We start from the raw sequence: 18,663 nt of genomic DNA, 5'->3' as shown, positions 1-18,663 counted from the left end.
TTTTTTTAGAATAAAAAAGTTTTCAAATCCATATGAAAAATGTCTGACTAAACGCAACAATTCAGTAATGTTTCCCACAAGTAGGCACATGTATGCTCTTTTTATGTAACCCAGATATAATCTGAATTAGGATTGGACAATAGAAAACGGAATTGATGACCAGTCTAGAGGGATGTTTCACACAATGTTTATTTGCTTTTAAATTTTAAAACATAACTGAGAAAAGATTGATATTATAAAACGATATTACAAAATCCTTTTTACAGGGAGTTTGATTTACCATGTTGTTAAATATAGTACTACAGGGGTCGTTATCAAAAGCTGATTATTGAAACGGGCAATAAAGAAATTCCAAATATATATTGCAGCCATAGAAATGTTATTAGATTCTATATACGTCACTAGATTCTATATATGTCACTAGATTCTTTATGTGTCACTAGATTCCTTATATATGTCACTAGATTCTATATATGTCACTAGATTCTACATATGTCACTAGATTCTATATATATATGTCACTAGATTCTATATATGTCACTAGATTCTATATATATGTCACTCGATTCTATATATGTCACTAGATTCTATATATATGTCACTAGATTCTATATATGTCAATATAGTATTGTCCCAGAGATTCATGTAAAAGCTTTGGTTTCCAAAAATATAATTTCAATAGTCGAGACGGTGTACGGGGAAGTACCGTATCCTGAATTTGATTTGTCTAGCCTTTGAGGATTGCAAAAGAATTGTTTGGTCGCACAAGTCTGTTAGGTAACAACATGGAAGTGCATGATGACAGGCATCCATTATCTTGATTTTGGATTTAATGGACCACGACTCGGAATTGCGCCTAAGTGAAACCAGCTATGTCAAATGGAAACGAGCTTTAATTTCCCTCAAATTGGGCATTAATGTGAACATTGAGATTTCAATAAATACCTCGCTGATGAGTTGTTCAATGGGAGCATAAATGCCTACTGTTAAAAAAAGATTTGAAAGAATTTAGATATCGCTTGACATGTTGTGTATATTGCCTTCACGCTTATTCTCTTTTGAGAAGTGGACAGGCATAGATGTAGGCTATGCCTGTCCACTTCTCAAAAGAGAATACCTTCACGCTCAGCCTTATAATATTGCAGTACGGTATAGTCGGCCGGGAATTTTGAGCTTCATGGCTCAAAGTTCTTGAGCACATTTTTTTCTCTAAACCTGTCCATAGACATACCATAAAAATTTGCTTTATTGTACTTCCATCACGCTTACAAACATGCATTTATTATCTCTTTATGTCAATTTTTTTCAGAGCATAGTGAGAATGATTTCTTTGGGATTATGAAGGGGGGGGGGGATAACTTGACCATCGCCTAGTCTCTCAGGCACATAGCATCAGGGATGCAAGAATCTTTTTTTCGAAGCAGACATTTTTCTTAAAATTTAGAAGTTTTGGGAGCATGTAAAAAATAAAGGTATTAAAAAATAATGATTTCAACAGTGAAATAAAAAGTTACAAGGAATACACCGAACTCCCCCCCCCCCCCTTCCACGGATTAGGATTTTCATGATTTTGAGAATTATTTTTAGCATGTCATGATATTTTGGATGAGAGTGCACTCCCCTACCATATAAAGACTGAATCTTAATCTTTCATTTTTTTAATATTTAATGTAAAATAAGTGTCTAAGTAATATCGAAATACATAGAATTACTAGCTTTTAATATAATACAGAAATAGAAGGACACTCGTTGGCCCCCAAGTATGTACTGACCCCTCAGTTTTTCCATACTTTGGTGGGCTTAATGTGAGTCATTGACATAGCAACACTCTATAGCCATCGCAGGGCTGAGAGCCAAGAAATCAATAAACACTTTAAATACAGCGGTGAATAAAACAGTAAGGATTTTACTGGAGAACCGCGTGAAATCCACTCCACTTTTGACTATTGTAAACAGTAGGCTATATATAATTGGACATATCAAATTATGCGTTTATGCACATTTAAAAGATTATTTTTAAATGCATAAGCATGGGATATGAAGTAAGAATGTCTGTTTCTGTTTTTATCTGTTTAGTGCATATGTAAATAAAACATTGTTCATGTACATTTGTATATACCGAGGTTTCGCATTGCATAATATTTATTTGAAGAGAACATATATATCAAAACTTGTTTACACGTAATTTATTTATTTCCAAACATAGGATATTTTTTTTACTGAAAACAAAATCAACTTAATCAAGGCTTAGCAGAAATTCCTTCATAATGTTGTAACTGAAGCTTGAACACGGAAAGGAAACACATGGCGCGGGTGAAAATTCAGCGTTTACAAGGTTGTGACATTAGATGCGTATTTTGACGTTACGTCATAATTGAGATAAGGGAGGGTTTTGCGTGGCGCTTCACATACAATTTATCGTATGCTTTTTCTTTAAAATAAAATGGGGTCATTGTGCTATCTTGATTCGATTCGCGAGTTGTATCACCATGTATTAAATACACGGATTGTGACTAGTTAGGAGTTAAGGTCAGTCTTTGTTTGGTTAAAGGAAACGCTAGTGACATTATGTTTGGTATGAGATAAAATCTTTGGTCAACACCGCACAGTGCGAGAGCGTGACGTCAGACTCTGCTATACAGAACATATCGGGGTACGAGAATATAAGGGCACTCACATCTCTAGATCTATATTCAGTTTAGAAGATATATAAATATTTACCAAATGGCTTTCAATGCATTTTTGTCTTCGATGTAGATCGTTTCCAAATGAATTCACCCTCGAGTAATATAAGACGGATTAAGGCAATTTCTGACCATGTACTCTTTACCCTCCTAGCTAGGATTCCCTAACTTTATACAATGCCTGGCACTGAGCAGCATGAGTAAGGTCTTTTGCCGATGGTTTCTGGATGTAAATAGTATTTTATAGTTATTGTGGCATTTGACGCCAGTTTCGGTTTCAATATTTCTCACTGCTCTGATTTATTGTTTTGTTTACTGTTCCCCCCTCTTTCTCTCCTTTACAAGGACGCCGTCTGCACAGTACTACACTCAATGAGGGCTGTTGTCGGGATATCTGACTCTGATTCTATTGTAGTCCTGGGTCATTTAGTTTGGCTGAGATAACTTTGTTGTTTATTATAGTCGCACAACTAATATCACTCTTATATGAAGCGAGAAAAGACATAAATCGTCATGTCTTCTCAACTTCCCAAGTCAAAAAAATAGTAAACTTTGAGTGTTCTGTGTACATGTATATATGTATTACCCAAGTACCTCGGTATTAAATTAAGATTTAAATTATGATTTAGACTTAAAATCATCATTATAAATTATGACCTAAAACTAAGAATTAATTTTATATTTCAATAAATAACCGAAAATTGCCAATGCTGGATACATGTATGTATGTCTAAATACAGTACGAAGGAATGGGTGTTTATTTATTCAATCTCAGTTTACGTAGACTTTGCATCATATTGGTATTTGTATATATTACAAGTTCTTCATACATGTATGCTAAAACGATTGATACAGGATGTTTGACAATGCATTTAATTAAGTTTAATTAGTTATACTAGCACATTTCATAATTTAATTTAACTATAATATTATTTGATATATATATATACATAATTGTTCTTATTTTTACGCAGAACACGGGAATTATTATTTGCGGAAAACATCAGTCCACGAAATCTATACAGTTGTAAAAATATTTTCTCAGATTCTCTTTATCGCAAAGTTATTTGATAACAATCTGATGGGAGATTTTACACAGATCAGCTGTGTTAAGAACGTCGTCTGATTAAACATTAAAATGTTCGATCGATGCGAGCAAAAATGTCCTAATTTTTGCTGTGTAAGACACGTGCATCTCTGTACGTATTCCAAATGTCACTAAAACTTTGAATTGATCAAACGATTAATAGAACCATTTTAACAAGAGCTTGGACTTTCGGTAGATGTGTCAAACAGCACTGTGACGTAGGCCTGTCTATTTCATTGCAGGCCACTCAGTCTCAACAAAATTTGTCTGGCTTTTGAGCTAAGACTACGCAATTGGTGCATATTTCGCTTGACATTGCGTCATTTTTAACTTGTTTTGACGCAAGTAATAGATAGCTACGTCCAACTGAAAGTACAAGGTCTTGTTAAAACGGTTCTAAAACCAGACACCCGTGGTAACAAACAATTTCACGTAGCAATTTAAAATAATATACGCTTACAAGAATCCATTTATTTACACCAGTGTTAAATGAATCAAAGTGAATCTTTTCTTCGTTCATACGTTAACGTGTATCAAATACCTTAATGGGTCTTAGGGTGGCTCACTACACCGTGAAATATTTTCTTAAATCAGCACAAAATAACTTGATTATGATAGATATTATAATAGATAAGAAGTATTTAAGTCTTATAGGCAAAAAATGTGCAATTTTGGATGAAAAATTACATTTTCAAAAATTTAATTTCGTTAACATGAACAAAAACTCCAGGCAAATATTTGAACTCATGACCTGCGGTTCAGAAGCCCAATACTTTAACCACTAAGCTGTGACGATATACAACCTAACCGAACGATATAAACAGTTTAACAAAACATTTAAATCGCCATCTTGTGATGTAGTTTCTTAAAAAGTATAAGTGTAGGTGGAGTGAGGTACCTTAAACATAATTTATAATTTATGCAATGAAAAAGAATTTTAATCTCATCTTGGATTATAGTATACCGAGGTTTGGTTTATATCCATTGAAATAAAGATAACCCGGTGTCGAAAAAACTCTGTTGTGTCTGGAAATTAATTTATGTATTTAAGTACAATAGTCAAATAATCAAAATGGCGGGGAATACATGTTTAATATTGAATCAGTTTCGACTGGCTTTCAGTATATTTATGTGCTATACCACGTTTCATATTCACAGATCATTTCTTGAGAAAATTCTGTGCGATGGGCATAATTATTATTAACCTCGCATGGCTTCTTTGTCATGGACTTGGTTTAGACTGACCCAAAATTTGAGACTGGATTTAATATTTGAATTAAAAAAAAACCAATGTCAATTTTTTGAGCCCAGGATAAGTTAGAATTATGGTCTCCTAGACAGTACACGTGCTTTAATTAAAATAGCTTTTGAAAAATAATGATTGGATGGCACTTACATGTAAGCTACCATGGCTATGCTACGCGAAGAAAATCGTGCGATGGCTTATCGGAAGGTTATGTCATTGGGATGGAGTGGGTTACGCAATTAAAGCCATTAAAAGAACGAAATAATCAAAGTGAAGTCGCGAAATTTGATTACAGGTGTAGTGTCGTAACACGATAGCGTCTGTATGTACAGTATATGAACGTGAAAAAAAAGTAATCTTGGCGGTGCATGCATTTGAACATTTTGCGCCAAACATTTAACGGAGCTAATCTTATTTGTATAATTTTTTTGTGTTTTTATCCTCAATAAATTAAAGTGTTTTGTTTGGATTTAGAAGCTTGCTGGTAGATTTCCGATTAGGCAATGCCCATAAACATCGTCCATAGAGTCTGTCCCAAAACTTTCAATTGATTGCAGGACATTTTTGTTGAAGCTACTATACGTGTATTTTTTAAGCCTCACTAGTAGCAATCATGAAGTGCATGCTTGTAACACATCAACTGAGGACCTTGGAATATGTTTGGATATTTTTTTTCACATCGAAGCTTATAATTATCTTTCTTATGGAATACTTGAAATAAATTTACTGAAAGAAAGGGTTAAGATATCCTATTTTGTGTTTAAATTTGCAACGTAAATCCGTGACTCAGCAAAGCAAACTTCCCCAATAGAAACGAAACACGGGCACAAGTGATAAAAACATTCCATTCATATTACATGGGATACTTCTTAAAAATGGAGTTTCTGCGTAGGAAAAACCTCTTACGTACAGAAAATGCGCTTAACGCGAGGTTCCTTTGGAACTAAACCAAAGTTCTAAAATCCAATTCTTTGGCTTTGGGCAGTTTGTTTTTTGTGTACCAAGCCCCAGACGATGCGATTTGTACGTGTCTAAGTTAAGTGATAGATGTGTTTTGTTATCTGATCATCAGAATAGATGTCTTTAAAAATATAAAATTAACCTTGATTTGTTTAGAATCAGACCATTTGAGTGGCCTTTGATACAAAAACTCTATATATATATATATGCATCACGGTATGATAATTGGCAATTGTTCATCAAATCGGAGTGTTTGGACACCGTAAACAGTGGGATTTTTTAGCCAAGATTTCCGTATGAGGCTCAATGTGTCACAGAGACAAGTACAACGCATGTATTCCCCGCCATTTTGATTATCTCATCCTTTCATTATATACATGTACTTAGTGTGCAACTCTTAAGAGAAGGGCTTTTAACTATCTGTGGCTTTAAAGAAAAAGAGTAGCTGCCGATTGCATGGGAAATTATTTTTACAAATTTTACATAAAAGAAGCTAATTCTTTTCAATTAACATTACATGCAGGCAATTTTTTTTTCAACAAATAAATTAGCATATACCTCGGTAAAATGCATGTGCACTAGAATTTTTCAGGACTAGAATAAAAAAGTTTCAGAAAAATAGAAAGAAAGGAAAAAAAAACTTCTGCTCCTTTTTTTTGTATTTCAGTCGAATGATATTACTATTATACATTGAACTTTAAAAATTTTAAAGTTGCATGTTATTTATAGAACTTGGCAGGGTTTGTTTCCCTGGGCGCTTCGATGTCTTCTGCTGAGCATAACGAAAGTTCATACTTGCTCCTCAAAAAAGTGCATACAATGCACTCGTTTAAAAATACTATTCCATAAATTCAGAAAGACACTATATATTATCTATTTAGTGTATTTGATAATACAAGTTTCATCGATTTTTAATGGCATATATACCACATTGCTTGTGAGATTGTTTGGTTACGTAACTGCGGTGTTGCTTGCTATTATGAACACATCATAAGGAAAGAAGAGGGCCCAGATAGACACCTTTTACTTTTTGTATTACGTAATTTTTAAATATCGGTTCTTTGCAAATCAAGTGGAAAGGGTTTTATTTTTTAGGTAAAATTTTGAGTGATCAAAGAATCTCAAAATAAACTACAATACCGCTCTATGGATACTACTATACTAATCTTGTTCACCTGGCATGTAAAAAATATGTTTTTAAAAATGTTTTGACTACGTCGTAGCAAATGTCATGTACATTACTAAGATTATGTAATGGTCAGGTGACTTGTTTTGAGTTTCTATATGTACATTGTTTAAATCGATAAAATCGAATTTGTTCATATGCATCTTATCTTATCCCGACTGCACAAACGTAAACATTGAATATTTAATCATTTTTGTTTGTTATTCAAGTGAGCGGAAGACTTTTTTGTTGGCGCTGTAATGCATATGCAAATGTATTTTTCTTGCAGTGTGATGTCCTACGTCACACGGTCGATCTTGCCCCCCTGAGATTTTTCCCGGGATATACCAACGTTTTGGACGGCGGCTGCCAACAGAACTCGTCTTGTATTCTCGCAAATTATGTGATGGAAACTTTAATATGTAAGAAATTTATGTATTGAAATACCTGTACTTTAAGTTATTTATTATAGCAGTCGTTGTTGAAAACGAAAGTAAAAAGGATATAATTCATAGTATTGGACACACCAATTCTATGTTGTTACGGGTAGCTAGAAACCCGAATGAAATGAGAATAATTTTAGTTTGCATTTAGATAGTTGTTGAAATTAGTGCATGTCTAAGATTGATTTTACTGTATTTGATGAACATCAAATAAAATATTGCGAATTTAAAAATATCTATAAATAGTATGAGTTTATTAATTCCTTTAACCAGGTAAAGCAATGATGTGCCGCACACAGTTGTAATATTCTAAATGTTTTTTAAAAAGAACATGCAGGTCACGCATTATAGTTCTCCAATCAAATTGAACACAATATACACGTAACTGATAAATGCAACCAAATTATGATAACCTATATATATTCGAAAGGGAAATCTGATAACAATATATTTTATACTAGTACTTTCATAAAAAAGGTTTGTTCCATTTTTATTATCTACATGAAAATATTGATATTTTATACAACTGTTTAACTTAACTGAAATGTACAAATGTACACAATATATTGTTCCTTACGTCATCAGTGTACATGAAATTGACCTGTTTATCATGTAAAAGATTTTAAAAAATGTTCTGTTTTGTACAACAAGAGGAAACTGTTTTCGTTTTTGTTGCAGGCGCTAGGCCCAAAAAATTCCAATGGATGAACGATTGATTCTAGTGGTCTGTCTTTTATTTCTACCACCAGCATTGGCAAAAGGTACATTGCAGAAATTTTTCGTTGTATCATTAATTTTATACCTAATAATCTTAAACCTGAATGTGTCTTTCCTTTAAGCGTGTTGTTAATGGGAGAGGAGGGAAGGAGGAAGGGAGGAAAGAAATGATACCAATTAATATATACATGTATTAATATAATATATATATTAATATATGTATTAATATATCGCATTTAGTTATCCCCTTCATGCTCGGATCCAGATTTTTTTTCCGGAGGGGGTGGGGGTGGGGCGGTCTTATTTTCAATAATTATACAATGTGAATTTAAAAAGTTTGAATTTTGCAGGAGGGTCTGGACCCCCTTCTAGATCCGTACATGCCCTTCGATCAGCAAATTTTCACAATATCTGAAGCTATAGGGAAAACATGTCTGATATGTAAACAAGCTAATATTTTAAACTGTATATACATGTAATTATTTTCGTGTAACTCAGAAGGTAGCCAAAAGATTGTTAATGTCAATTCAGACAATAGGAAGCTATTATATAAATAGTGCCTGTTTGGGAGGGTAACAGTTGAAATTGACACCCAGAGAAAACCATTGTCAACCGACGCGAAGCGGAGGTTGACAGTGGTTTTCTCGGGGTGTCAATTTCAACTGTTATCCTCCCAAACAGGCACTATTTATTTTGTTATACTGAATGTCTTAATTTTTAAGAAACTGTTACTGCTTTTGTATAGGAATAACGTGAATTCTACAGCGAACCTTACGCGCATAATTTTCGCGCATGTAACATTTTTTTAATGTTACCCGTTGCTAAGTGCGTTGCTAACGCTGAGGGTAATAGAACGGATTATGAACTGCGTCTTAACCAATCAGATTTCAGTATTTAACATGAAAGTATAACAAAACACGATGTTAAGGATGGGTCGTCATTTTAGTGGATTTTTAAAAAATCCATTTAACGTTCTAGTTGAATCACGGGCCAAAAAATAATGTGAATTCGTGCATGTGCTCCGATCAAAGTTATGACACCGTTTTTTTTTTATCTTTTGTTAAACAGCAGTTTGCCATGAGATTTCCTGTTTCCTTTTTTGTAATTTACAGTGCTATTAAATATTGACTTTAAAAAAATCATGCTTTCTCTTGCAATGAAAAAGGGAGGAAATTACTTTAACGTTTTATTTTCTTTTTTTAGAATGCACATATAATGCAACGTTTATCAAAAAAGAGAAGGGTATGTTACCTTTGGTTTACTTTATTTCTTTCAATATCCATCATAAATATTTAATTTTATTAATCGTGTCTTTAGACACAATTAATTTTACTTCAAACAAGTATATAAGTCTGCTTACAGAGTAAATACATTTATAAGTTTTAAATTTACTGTGTAGGTGTAAATACAAAATTTACATAATGACAATGTAATGAATTCAACACTTTTCACACTTACTCGTTGTGGTTCATTGTGATATAAAGTCTGTTTGAGATTTAGAGTGGTATTTTCATGTCAAGGTCACAAAACCCGTAAAAAACGTAAGAAACAATATAAGATCCACTGTGGAGAATAGCAGAGCCTTATATAACTTTACAATGGCTTTAAAAAGCGCGGTATAATAATAAAACAAATGCGCTATTTAGAATCATAAAGCATTTCAAAAGAATATGATTAAATGTTTTAATCACATGTTACTTTTGTTTTCAGAATTATTCAACAGGTCAAATTATGAAACAGTTTGTCTGGACCAAGAAACAGGTACGTGAAATGATCAGAGTACGTTGAATTGTTTGACAAAAAAGTAAATAAGTTTTTGTTAAATAAGTTTCTTTATTTTCATTCAGACTATGGAGGAGAATTGACAAAATGCAATGGCCACTTCATAAACCCGAAATGTGTGTGCGCTTACGAAATGTACACACTGGGAGTTGTTGATATATGTCAGATTTCTGCTCCAAATGAAAACGGAAGTTTGGACCACACCGATGGTAAGACGCCATATCTTATGATTGGTTGAGTCCATTATTTTATTGTATTTTACCCCAGCGGTACAACTGACCCGTATAATGATTTATTTCTTAGACTTGAGTACCTTGAAAAATGAATAATGATTTTTTTTTCAGTTTCATTTTGCATAAGGTACAGTTACTCACATGCTGGGCCGTGTCAAAATGGTGGAGAATTAGTTAAGTCAAAGGATTTAGCTATTGATGCCAAATGTCGCTGCAAAGAAGGTTTCTATGGAGAGTTCTGCGACACTGTTAGCAGGGTATGTGTTTTTACACAGTTATAAGTGTAAAAGTATAAGAAAATATGGCTTTTCAAGTGTGATCATCTGTTTTTTTAGTATATATATTATTGCAATAGTTTGGTATAGCAAATAATGTTATATTTATATTCGTTATTCAGTACACCGAAATTCAGACCCCTTGCATTTTCTGAATACAGTACATTTTATTCTAGCTTTGACACAAGACAAATCTTCAAATAAAATTGTACAAAATAGACTTAACTTAAGATAGGAAATAGATACATTATTTTAAACACATATAATTTACTGTGAGTTCCCCTGTTGAATCTATTTTATTGGTTGATTATCATATTACTTATTGATTGGCTGCTCAATTTTAATGAAAAGAATGTCATTTTGAATATGGTGCAAACACAGAACACAAAGAACGCTGACGATACTGACCAATCGATCGCAACGAATGATTTAATTCGGCTTTTACAAGGGTCCCAAAATTACGTAGTCTGGGCACATTGCGCTGATCTCGATGTAAATTGTAATATTGTAAAATTCATAACTGGATTTAGTCTTTAAGACAATTTGTTTCATTATAGTTTGCGTTGAACTCTACAAAGAATGTAATATCGCAAAATATAATAATGATGGTTATTACATTTTCCGTTGTTATAACATTTCGCGTTGTTACAGCACATGAATTATAAACATCTGTTATCTGTAATTTCGTTAGACAACCATATTTTGTCCATTGCCCGTTTTGTATATCAATACTGACATCAGAATATTGACTGAGTGGAATATGTTCGAATGAACACATGTCGCTACTTGCTACATGCGACGTAGCACTTGTTAATTAATACTTGATCGGAATCGGCCAGTATTACTAGAGATACAATTTGGTTCGTAATTTGTTTTTATGCAAATTCATTAATTGAAACCAAACAGCCAATCGGTGAGTAAAGCTGGACACTTAAATGTGTGAGATTTCTACACGTTTGATTAAATAACCGAACCGCTATCAGTGGAATGTTGACTAAACAAAACCCTAAACGACTGTGGTAAATAAAATCAAAATTAAGAATGTTAATTAATACGAAACCCTACGGAAAATCGCGTGTTCCTGTGAAGAAAATACTTCAGAGAAACGTTCAAGGAAAAACAACCCGCGCTCACTTTGGTTAAAAATATCCAGTAGAATATTACTTCGACGCTCCAGACAATTAAGTATTAATATATATGTCCAATTTTATTTCAGCCAATCGTTTGCACTGAAAGAAATCAGGGGTCTTTGAAAGTACCGGATTGTGCAGAGAAATTTATAGCATACCCTGGCAACTCCAGCTGCTCTTTGACAATCGGTCCCCGGCATTTTATATGTGACACTCAGAAAACCGTTACAGGTATGTAATTATCTTTTTAATTCTTATTGAAAAATCCTTTATACCTGGTGCCATGATATTCAAGGTTATACTGTATACATGTATATACTTCATCTACATGCGTATCTATTTGTTTTCATCCGTATTTAAAATAGTGTTATTATACTATTGCCGATACATTTATTATTATAGACGGGACGCTTGACTGCAGTAGCCCTGATTATAATCGTGCATCCAATATGCAAGGGGATAATAATGAAGCTAATGGAAAAAGGTAATTATAGATTATAATATGGACGTAAAAGGATTTTTTTTTACCTACTGCACTGTTACAATTGTCAACTGTAAAAATTGGTGATGTTGTCTCTTTCAGTCCCCTCTCTGGGAGTCCCATGCTTTTGGTGTGTTTGGTTGTTCTGCTACTTACATGTAGACTAGATTATGGTGACGTGTTCTCAGAACTGAAAGTGTGACGTCAGTGAGAGACAAATAAAATGATACGGGTGATTGGGTGTGGGCATTTAGAGAAAGGCGGCAGTGGATGGAACTCTGAAAGGAAGGGTGTGTTTTTGTGGAAAGGCGCGTGTGTTTTGGTGAAAGTTCTGCTTCGTGTTGAAAAAACAATTTACAATGCAAGTACTGGAAATGGCCGAGAATGAATTGTGCAAATGGCAATTCTTGTTACAGAATTGTTGTCTTGAATACTGTTGATAGTTACAGTGTTGTATACGTACACTATGTAACAAAGATTTTATTGAAAAACGTTAAAAACTATGATTCGCAGCATGGATAGATGTTTGTACCAGGGATGGATTAACGGATTGGCCATTTATTTTGTATACCGACCTGATATGCCAACTCCCGAGATCGGAACACAATATATGAGGAACATCGTTATTAGCTCCATACACAAACATTACCATAAACTCAAATTGAGTAAGGAACATCGCATTGGTAATTTCGACTTCGTAACAAACTGTTCGCCATTCATATAAAGTGACCCGGTTTGAGTGACGAAGTTTTGTGACTGTTACCAAGCATGTTAATGGTATACAATTATATGCGACATAAAGATCATGTATCTGTACATAATATTAATGATTGCAATTTTTTTGAGTGACCATTGAATGTAGATATGCGTACGCGTGTCATGATGTTTATATGTAAAAGTGTGTGCTTTTTTTTTAACAGTTTTGATTTTAATGTATACATAGTGTATGATGTATTCGTATTCTTTTGTTTTCTTATGGATCATGTCCCTTACATGATGGTGTAATAAATGTCATGTAATTTCACAAAGACAAGCATACAAAATTATTTTGATACATTTTTTTCCATTTCTTCATAAGATTAGGTATAAAAATATCTAAATATTCGAGGGTTATTGCTTGTTAAATGTACGTGTAAAATACTACTGGATTATTATTTTTTAAAATGTTCTAAGGATTAAAAGGGGGGGGGGTATTGTCATTTTGAATCTTCTTTGGTCTTCTTTGGTCGTCATTCCATGTCATTAATTGCTCAAATGCCAATATTCAAGAACTGCTGCCACATAGATTTAGAACCATTTTAAAAAGACCTTGGACTTTCAGTAGGACGTAGCTATCTAATTCTTGCGTCAAAACATGTTAACAATGACGCGGTTTCAAGCGAGATATGCACCGATTGCGTAGTCTTAGCTCAAAAGCCAGACAAATCTTGTTGATTTCAGAGAGCCATGGCTGAGTGGCCTACAATGAAATAAACAGGCCTACGTCACATTGCAGTTTGACACCAACTACCCAAAGTCCAAGCTCTTGTTAAAATGGTTCTAAAAACGTTTTATTGTGGTATTTTGATGCTCAATTTTAATAGTACACGTTATTTTTTTTTCTTTTAATAAGTCTAAAATATATCATGTGACCAGCTCAAGATAATGATTTTCACCTTTGTATATAGAAAGAAAAGGCTGAGTAATAACATCCTGTCTAGCTATTTGTACAAAAATGGCTGAGCTTGTTTGCTAAGGAATTGCTTTTTATTTGCTATTTATTAACTTTTCCAATTCCATAGTCTTAGCAAATTGTTAATTTTTGGGTTTAAAGTAATATTTATTATATGTACATTCATTTAAAAAAAACGAAATTTTTTAATGTCTACAGGAACTAGCTTTTGATATATGTTCTATGGACAAAAGTTATTTACTACTAGTTTTCTACATTTTATTTTATAAAATTATATTAATTTTTCTTATTTCTTTTCTTGAATTATAGATGTTTTTAATTTTTTGAATTTTATTGACATCTTTGTAGTTTGCAATATAGCTGTCTAAACAGCAATTTAATTCATATTTAAGAATTGACAAGTTGTATATATGTACAAATCCAAAGGTTTTCCATACCAAACTCCAGTTTAGTGCATAGAGCCTCGATAGATGGGAAGCGCCTATGATTTTGTGTACATGTACTTTTGCATAACAATGGTCACTCTCAATCTGTAGATTATTAATATAATATGTGCCTCAAGCATAAGCCCTCTTGAAAAAGTCACTATACATCTGTCTTGTTAAAATCTTTAAAGTTTAAAAATAAAAATTTAAAAAAACTTGTTTATTTTCATTTTTTATTTTTTTTTTCATAGATAACATTTGATTTTAAATGATATTGTAGGACTAAGCTAGATTAACAATTGATCCTTTTAAAATCAAATGTAATTAGGAACAGTGAATTTTGACATCAAATTCTGATATCCTTCCATCATAATTCTTTTGTTTCATAAAATTTCATAATTATGACTTCATGCGTTCAGAAATTTTGCTATCAAAATTCATGTTTACATAAAGACCCCTGAGAGAAGATTAAAATGATTCGATATTTCTTGGAAAAAACACATCTTCAAACAATAAATCGCATCAAGAGTATATTCGGACACAGGAATGCATAATTATCACGTAATTATATATATGGCATTATATAATATTAAAAACATTTACCTGAAGCTTATATATAAAGGCTATAAGTAAAATCTATCTAATTAATGTATAACATAAATTTCTGATATACTAGTATATAAAAGTATGAAAAAGGGATTGCATCTTCAATCGTAAGGCATTTCTCTGAATGAAATTTGAAGTGGTGAGAAGAGGAGTTCTTATGGACGGATATTTCCCCTCCGTCGTTATCCCCCATTGACATGGTTAGCGGATAATGACTTCATTTAACATCCGGCCCTAAGTCCTTCTCTTCACACGCACCATCAATGTAACTGACAAACATGTGTACAAATAACACTGTAAAGTCATTGTCTGCTCCACAAGTTTCACTTCCTGTTTCACTGATTTTAAGAAGGCTGGATGTTCAACAAAACTAACCATCAGATATACCTTAAAATCTTAAGATATGATTTCTTAAGCTATTAACTATTATTTAATGAAGAAAAACTCATATATTTTCTCATTCAAATTTTAATGTTTTCCTATATTTTCATATAGAGCTCTTCTTCTAAAGGAGTGCAATAAAGTCTTAAAATGGTCACGACCATCGAGCCTTCTTAATAGATAGAAAACCTGTGAAGTTACAAATTTTTCGAACATACTGGCTGTTAAAAGAACAACAAATGCAAGGTATTAAAGACCATACTTAACCACCTCCTTTTACAACACAACAGAAAAATAAGATGTTTAAATGGGAAAAATTTCATTTAGACAAAACACATGTCATACATATTCTTTAAAAAAAATTAGGCTAGTTTTTGGGACTTGGTTTTAAGAACATTGAACAATGAAAAAATAATGACACTCATAATTATGTCAAGATGCACAATGTATCTGAAACTTAAAGAATGAAAGTGGAAAATCCAACTATTTCAGTGCATTTTCATAATGATAACATTCAACCTTTCTAGAATTTCCAATATCTGATTATGAATCACAGAAATTTACAACAATGAAGCTTTCAGATGGTGTCTAAAATTAAGCCTGTGGAACCTCCCTTTGGATTTCCCCATTAAGGGGGGCTCAACACAGGCTTTCATTATGATCATCCTCCCCCTGAGGCCTCCTCCACTTTGGGTGCCTCCTTTGTCTCTTCCAGCCCAAGGGCCTTCAGAATATCATTAGGCTGGACATACAGGCCAGGGTCCTCTTGTTTGTAACTGTATATTACTTCTTTTCCACCTAGAATCAATCATATACATGCATTATCATAACAATGAGGTCGCTTAATGACAAAGTGAGTCAAGGTTTGTAGAAAACTGAACCAATCAACTTATCCTTCTGTGTAATTACACTTCTATTGAAATGATGTTTAATTTACCGAATATTGAATAAATGATTTCATGCTTTGGTGACACTTCAAACATATTGAAAAAATAATTAAAATGACCGCTCAAATTTCAATCTAATGCTGTTAAAATCTAGAAATATCTTTTAAAAATTTCATTTATCTTTGTAATATTTGGAAAACTGTGCATGCACAATGTACATGAATTGTATAAAAAATACATTTTTTTTTTTTGATGTTTAATTTACCGAATATTGAATAAATGATTTCATGCTTTGGTGACACTTCAAACATATTGAAAAAATAATTAAAATGACAGCTCAAATTTCAATTTAATGCTGTTTAAATCTAGAAATATCTTTTAAAAATTTCATTTATCTTTGTAATATTTGGAAAACTGTGCATGCACAATGTACATGAATTGTATAAAAAATACATTTTTTTTTATAAAGATAATATCATAGAAGCATAAGGAATTTATCAAAATCAAATGCTTAAAAGCATTGTTTCATTTGTCAGGACAATTCTATCCTGCATGTCGACATGAGGACAAAGTCGACCTAGGCACTTACCGGCTTTTACAACTAGCGCGCCGCCATTCTGAAACCCGTCACCCTTCATATTCCCATCAATGTTCTGCTCCTTTGCCTAGAAACACAACAAAATGAAATTTACATTCTCTAGCAAGTCGTCTTTATCTTGTATAAAACAATAACAACTAACAATCACTTTTCTATGTTCATTATTAAATATATTTACAGATTCAATGTCGACTTACAACACATTTTACACATGCATGTTACAGCATTTTATAACTTTCATAAGTGTAAAAGCATTATATTTATAAGTTTGGTTACCTTGGCTAAACCATCTCTTGTTGTCTTTGCAAAGATGGCTCCAATTCCCGAAAAAATGTTCAATCTAAAATGTAAAATGGAAATACTAAAACTACAGGTCTTGTACACATTAGTACCAGTAGGTATCTGAAGTTAGAAGTAACTGAAGTGAATTGGGAAAGTACACAGTATAAGTTCCATACCTCTTGAGGCCCAGGTCTTTGTAGCACTGTTTTTTGGTGTCAATATACAGCTCTAAAAAACAGAAACAGACATATTAGCTAGCTCTTTCCTACTGCTTATATAATTTCAAGAGACAACTATGATATCATTACCATCCTATTAATTTAAAAGTAATATCAAAAGAAAACTATATTAAACAATAAGTTGAAAGGAAAATTTGTTCACTCAATTGATTTCAAAGATACACCCTACCACAGTGATACATGTATATATAAAATACCGGAATACTAATTAGCATCATTTTATATTTAATCTCTGATATATTATGGGCATATGAGGCAAGCATAAAACGGTGTTGAACAATTTTCTGCTAAATCAAACAAACTGGTAAATGGAAGGCAATGACCAAGTAGAGTAAGTAATGGTCAGGATTTAAGCCAGACTGATTCCACACTGTATACATTAATGGCAAAAGACAGACTTCTAATCCCTAATCTAAACACAAAATTTAATCTGACCACAAAGTCAATGACAATTAACTTGAAATACCTTGGCATTTAAGAGTACCATTATTTTCTTAAGTTTCACTTTCAGTTACTTTGATATTCAATAAATAATCTAAAAAGTTTTAATTTCTTCTCAGACAACCTCCCCTAACATTATTTACACTTCAGGCTTTAGGACCAGTTGTTTGAATAAACAGACAAAAGCATCCTTGAGAAGATCCATAGATTTATTTTTTTCCAGCTGGTGTCCTGAAAACAAATTTTATTGAAAGGGGGGGGGGGTATGTTGGTGTCAAAAGCATATTTTTTTTTTTAGTAACTGAACTTTACTATGGGAACTTACAAGTCTGAATTTTCCTTGGGAATCCTCCTTTATATTCCAGCATAGACGGCTGGCTTCTATATCGATCATATCACCTTTACAAGTATATTTTACAAACCTCCAGGAAAAAATCCCCCCTTGACAAAGTCTTCTACTCCAAGCTCTTCCACACCGATTCCAACAAAGCGAATGTTGTTGGCCTCAAGGCGTGGATGAATTGTGGAAACCTCCTTGATGTGGAGGCGACAGGTGGGTCATCCAAACCTTCTCATGAAAAGGATCACACAGGTCTGCTTCTCCCAAAAGCTTTCCAACTTGACATCCTTAAAAAAAAAAAAGATCATGATTAATACCAAGTTTTTTGTCTTTTCTTAATCATGCATCAAAAATCTGTTTGATGATATTAAGATTAAAGGCACTCACAAATAAACAAAATTTCGACCATAAATATAAAAACATATTTTCAGCTCCTTTTTCATGTGATTTTTCCGCTAGCCACATGTTCAATTTTAATGAGCATAATCAATGCAAATCTCCCAAACACAAGCTGAACAATTGGTCAAATCTGCATATCACTGATTGGATGCATGCAGGGACAGTTACCTGTACATATAGTCTGTCTAAA

General features: G+C 32.9%; 2 protein-coding genes across 2 annotated transcripts; one reads left to right on the top strand and one right to left on the bottom strand.

Annotated features, from left to right (window-relative positions):
• Positions 1 to 7,446: 7,446 nt before the first annotated feature.
• Positions 7,447 to 14,519, top strand: LOC128183864 (uncharacterized). The gene is made up of 9 exons (XM_052853056.1): positions 7,447 to 7,564; positions 8,264 to 8,346; positions 9,506 to 9,544; positions 10,013 to 10,063; positions 10,150 to 10,293; positions 10,429 to 10,574; positions 11,809 to 11,953; positions 12,125 to 12,206; positions 12,306 to 14,519. The coding sequence occupies exons 2-9, from the start codon at positions 8,286 to 8,288 to the stop codon at positions 12,403 to 12,405; spliced, it is 768 nt and encodes a 255-aa protein (XP_052709016.1). The 5' UTR covers positions 7,447 to 7,564; positions 8,264 to 8,285; the 3' UTR covers positions 12,406 to 14,519.
• Positions 14,520 to 14,546: 27 nt separating this feature from the next.
• LOC128185479 (prostamide/prostaglandin F synthase-like) lies at positions 14,547 to 18,292 on the bottom strand (the record flags this gene model as incomplete). Its single annotated transcript, XM_052855067.1, has 5 exons — positions 14,547 to 16,085; positions 16,764 to 16,839; positions 17,049 to 17,112; positions 17,231 to 17,282; positions 18,157 to 18,292. Coding segments are annotated over 5 exons (465 nt in total), but the record flags the coding sequence as incomplete, so codon positions are not given.
• Positions 18,293 to 18,663: the final 371 nt, after the last annotated feature.

The sequence above is a fragment of the Crassostrea angulata genome, chromosome 5 (genome assembly GCF_025612915.1).
Source record: "Crassostrea angulata isolate pt1a10 chromosome 5, ASM2561291v2, whole genome shotgun sequence".
Classification (NCBI taxonomy): domain Eukaryota; kingdom Metazoa; phylum Mollusca; class Bivalvia; order Ostreida; family Ostreidae; genus Magallana; species Magallana angulata.
Note: the sequence above shows the minus strand (reverse complement) of the source record. Positions and strands in the feature narration are given on the sequence as shown.

Coding starts and splice junctions, on each gene's coding strand:
- LOC128183864 (XM_052853056.1), top strand. CDS start 8,286: ATGGATGAACGATTGATTCTAGTGGTCTGTCTTTTATTTCTACCACCA. Junction 10,064..10,149: donor TTGTCTGGACCAAGAAACAG/GTACGTGAAATG, acceptor ATTTTCATTCAG/ACTATGGAGGAGAATTGACA. Junction 10,294..10,428: donor AAGTTTGGACCACACCGATG/GTAAGACGCCAT, acceptor TTTTTTTTTCAG/TTTCATTTTGCATAAGGTAC.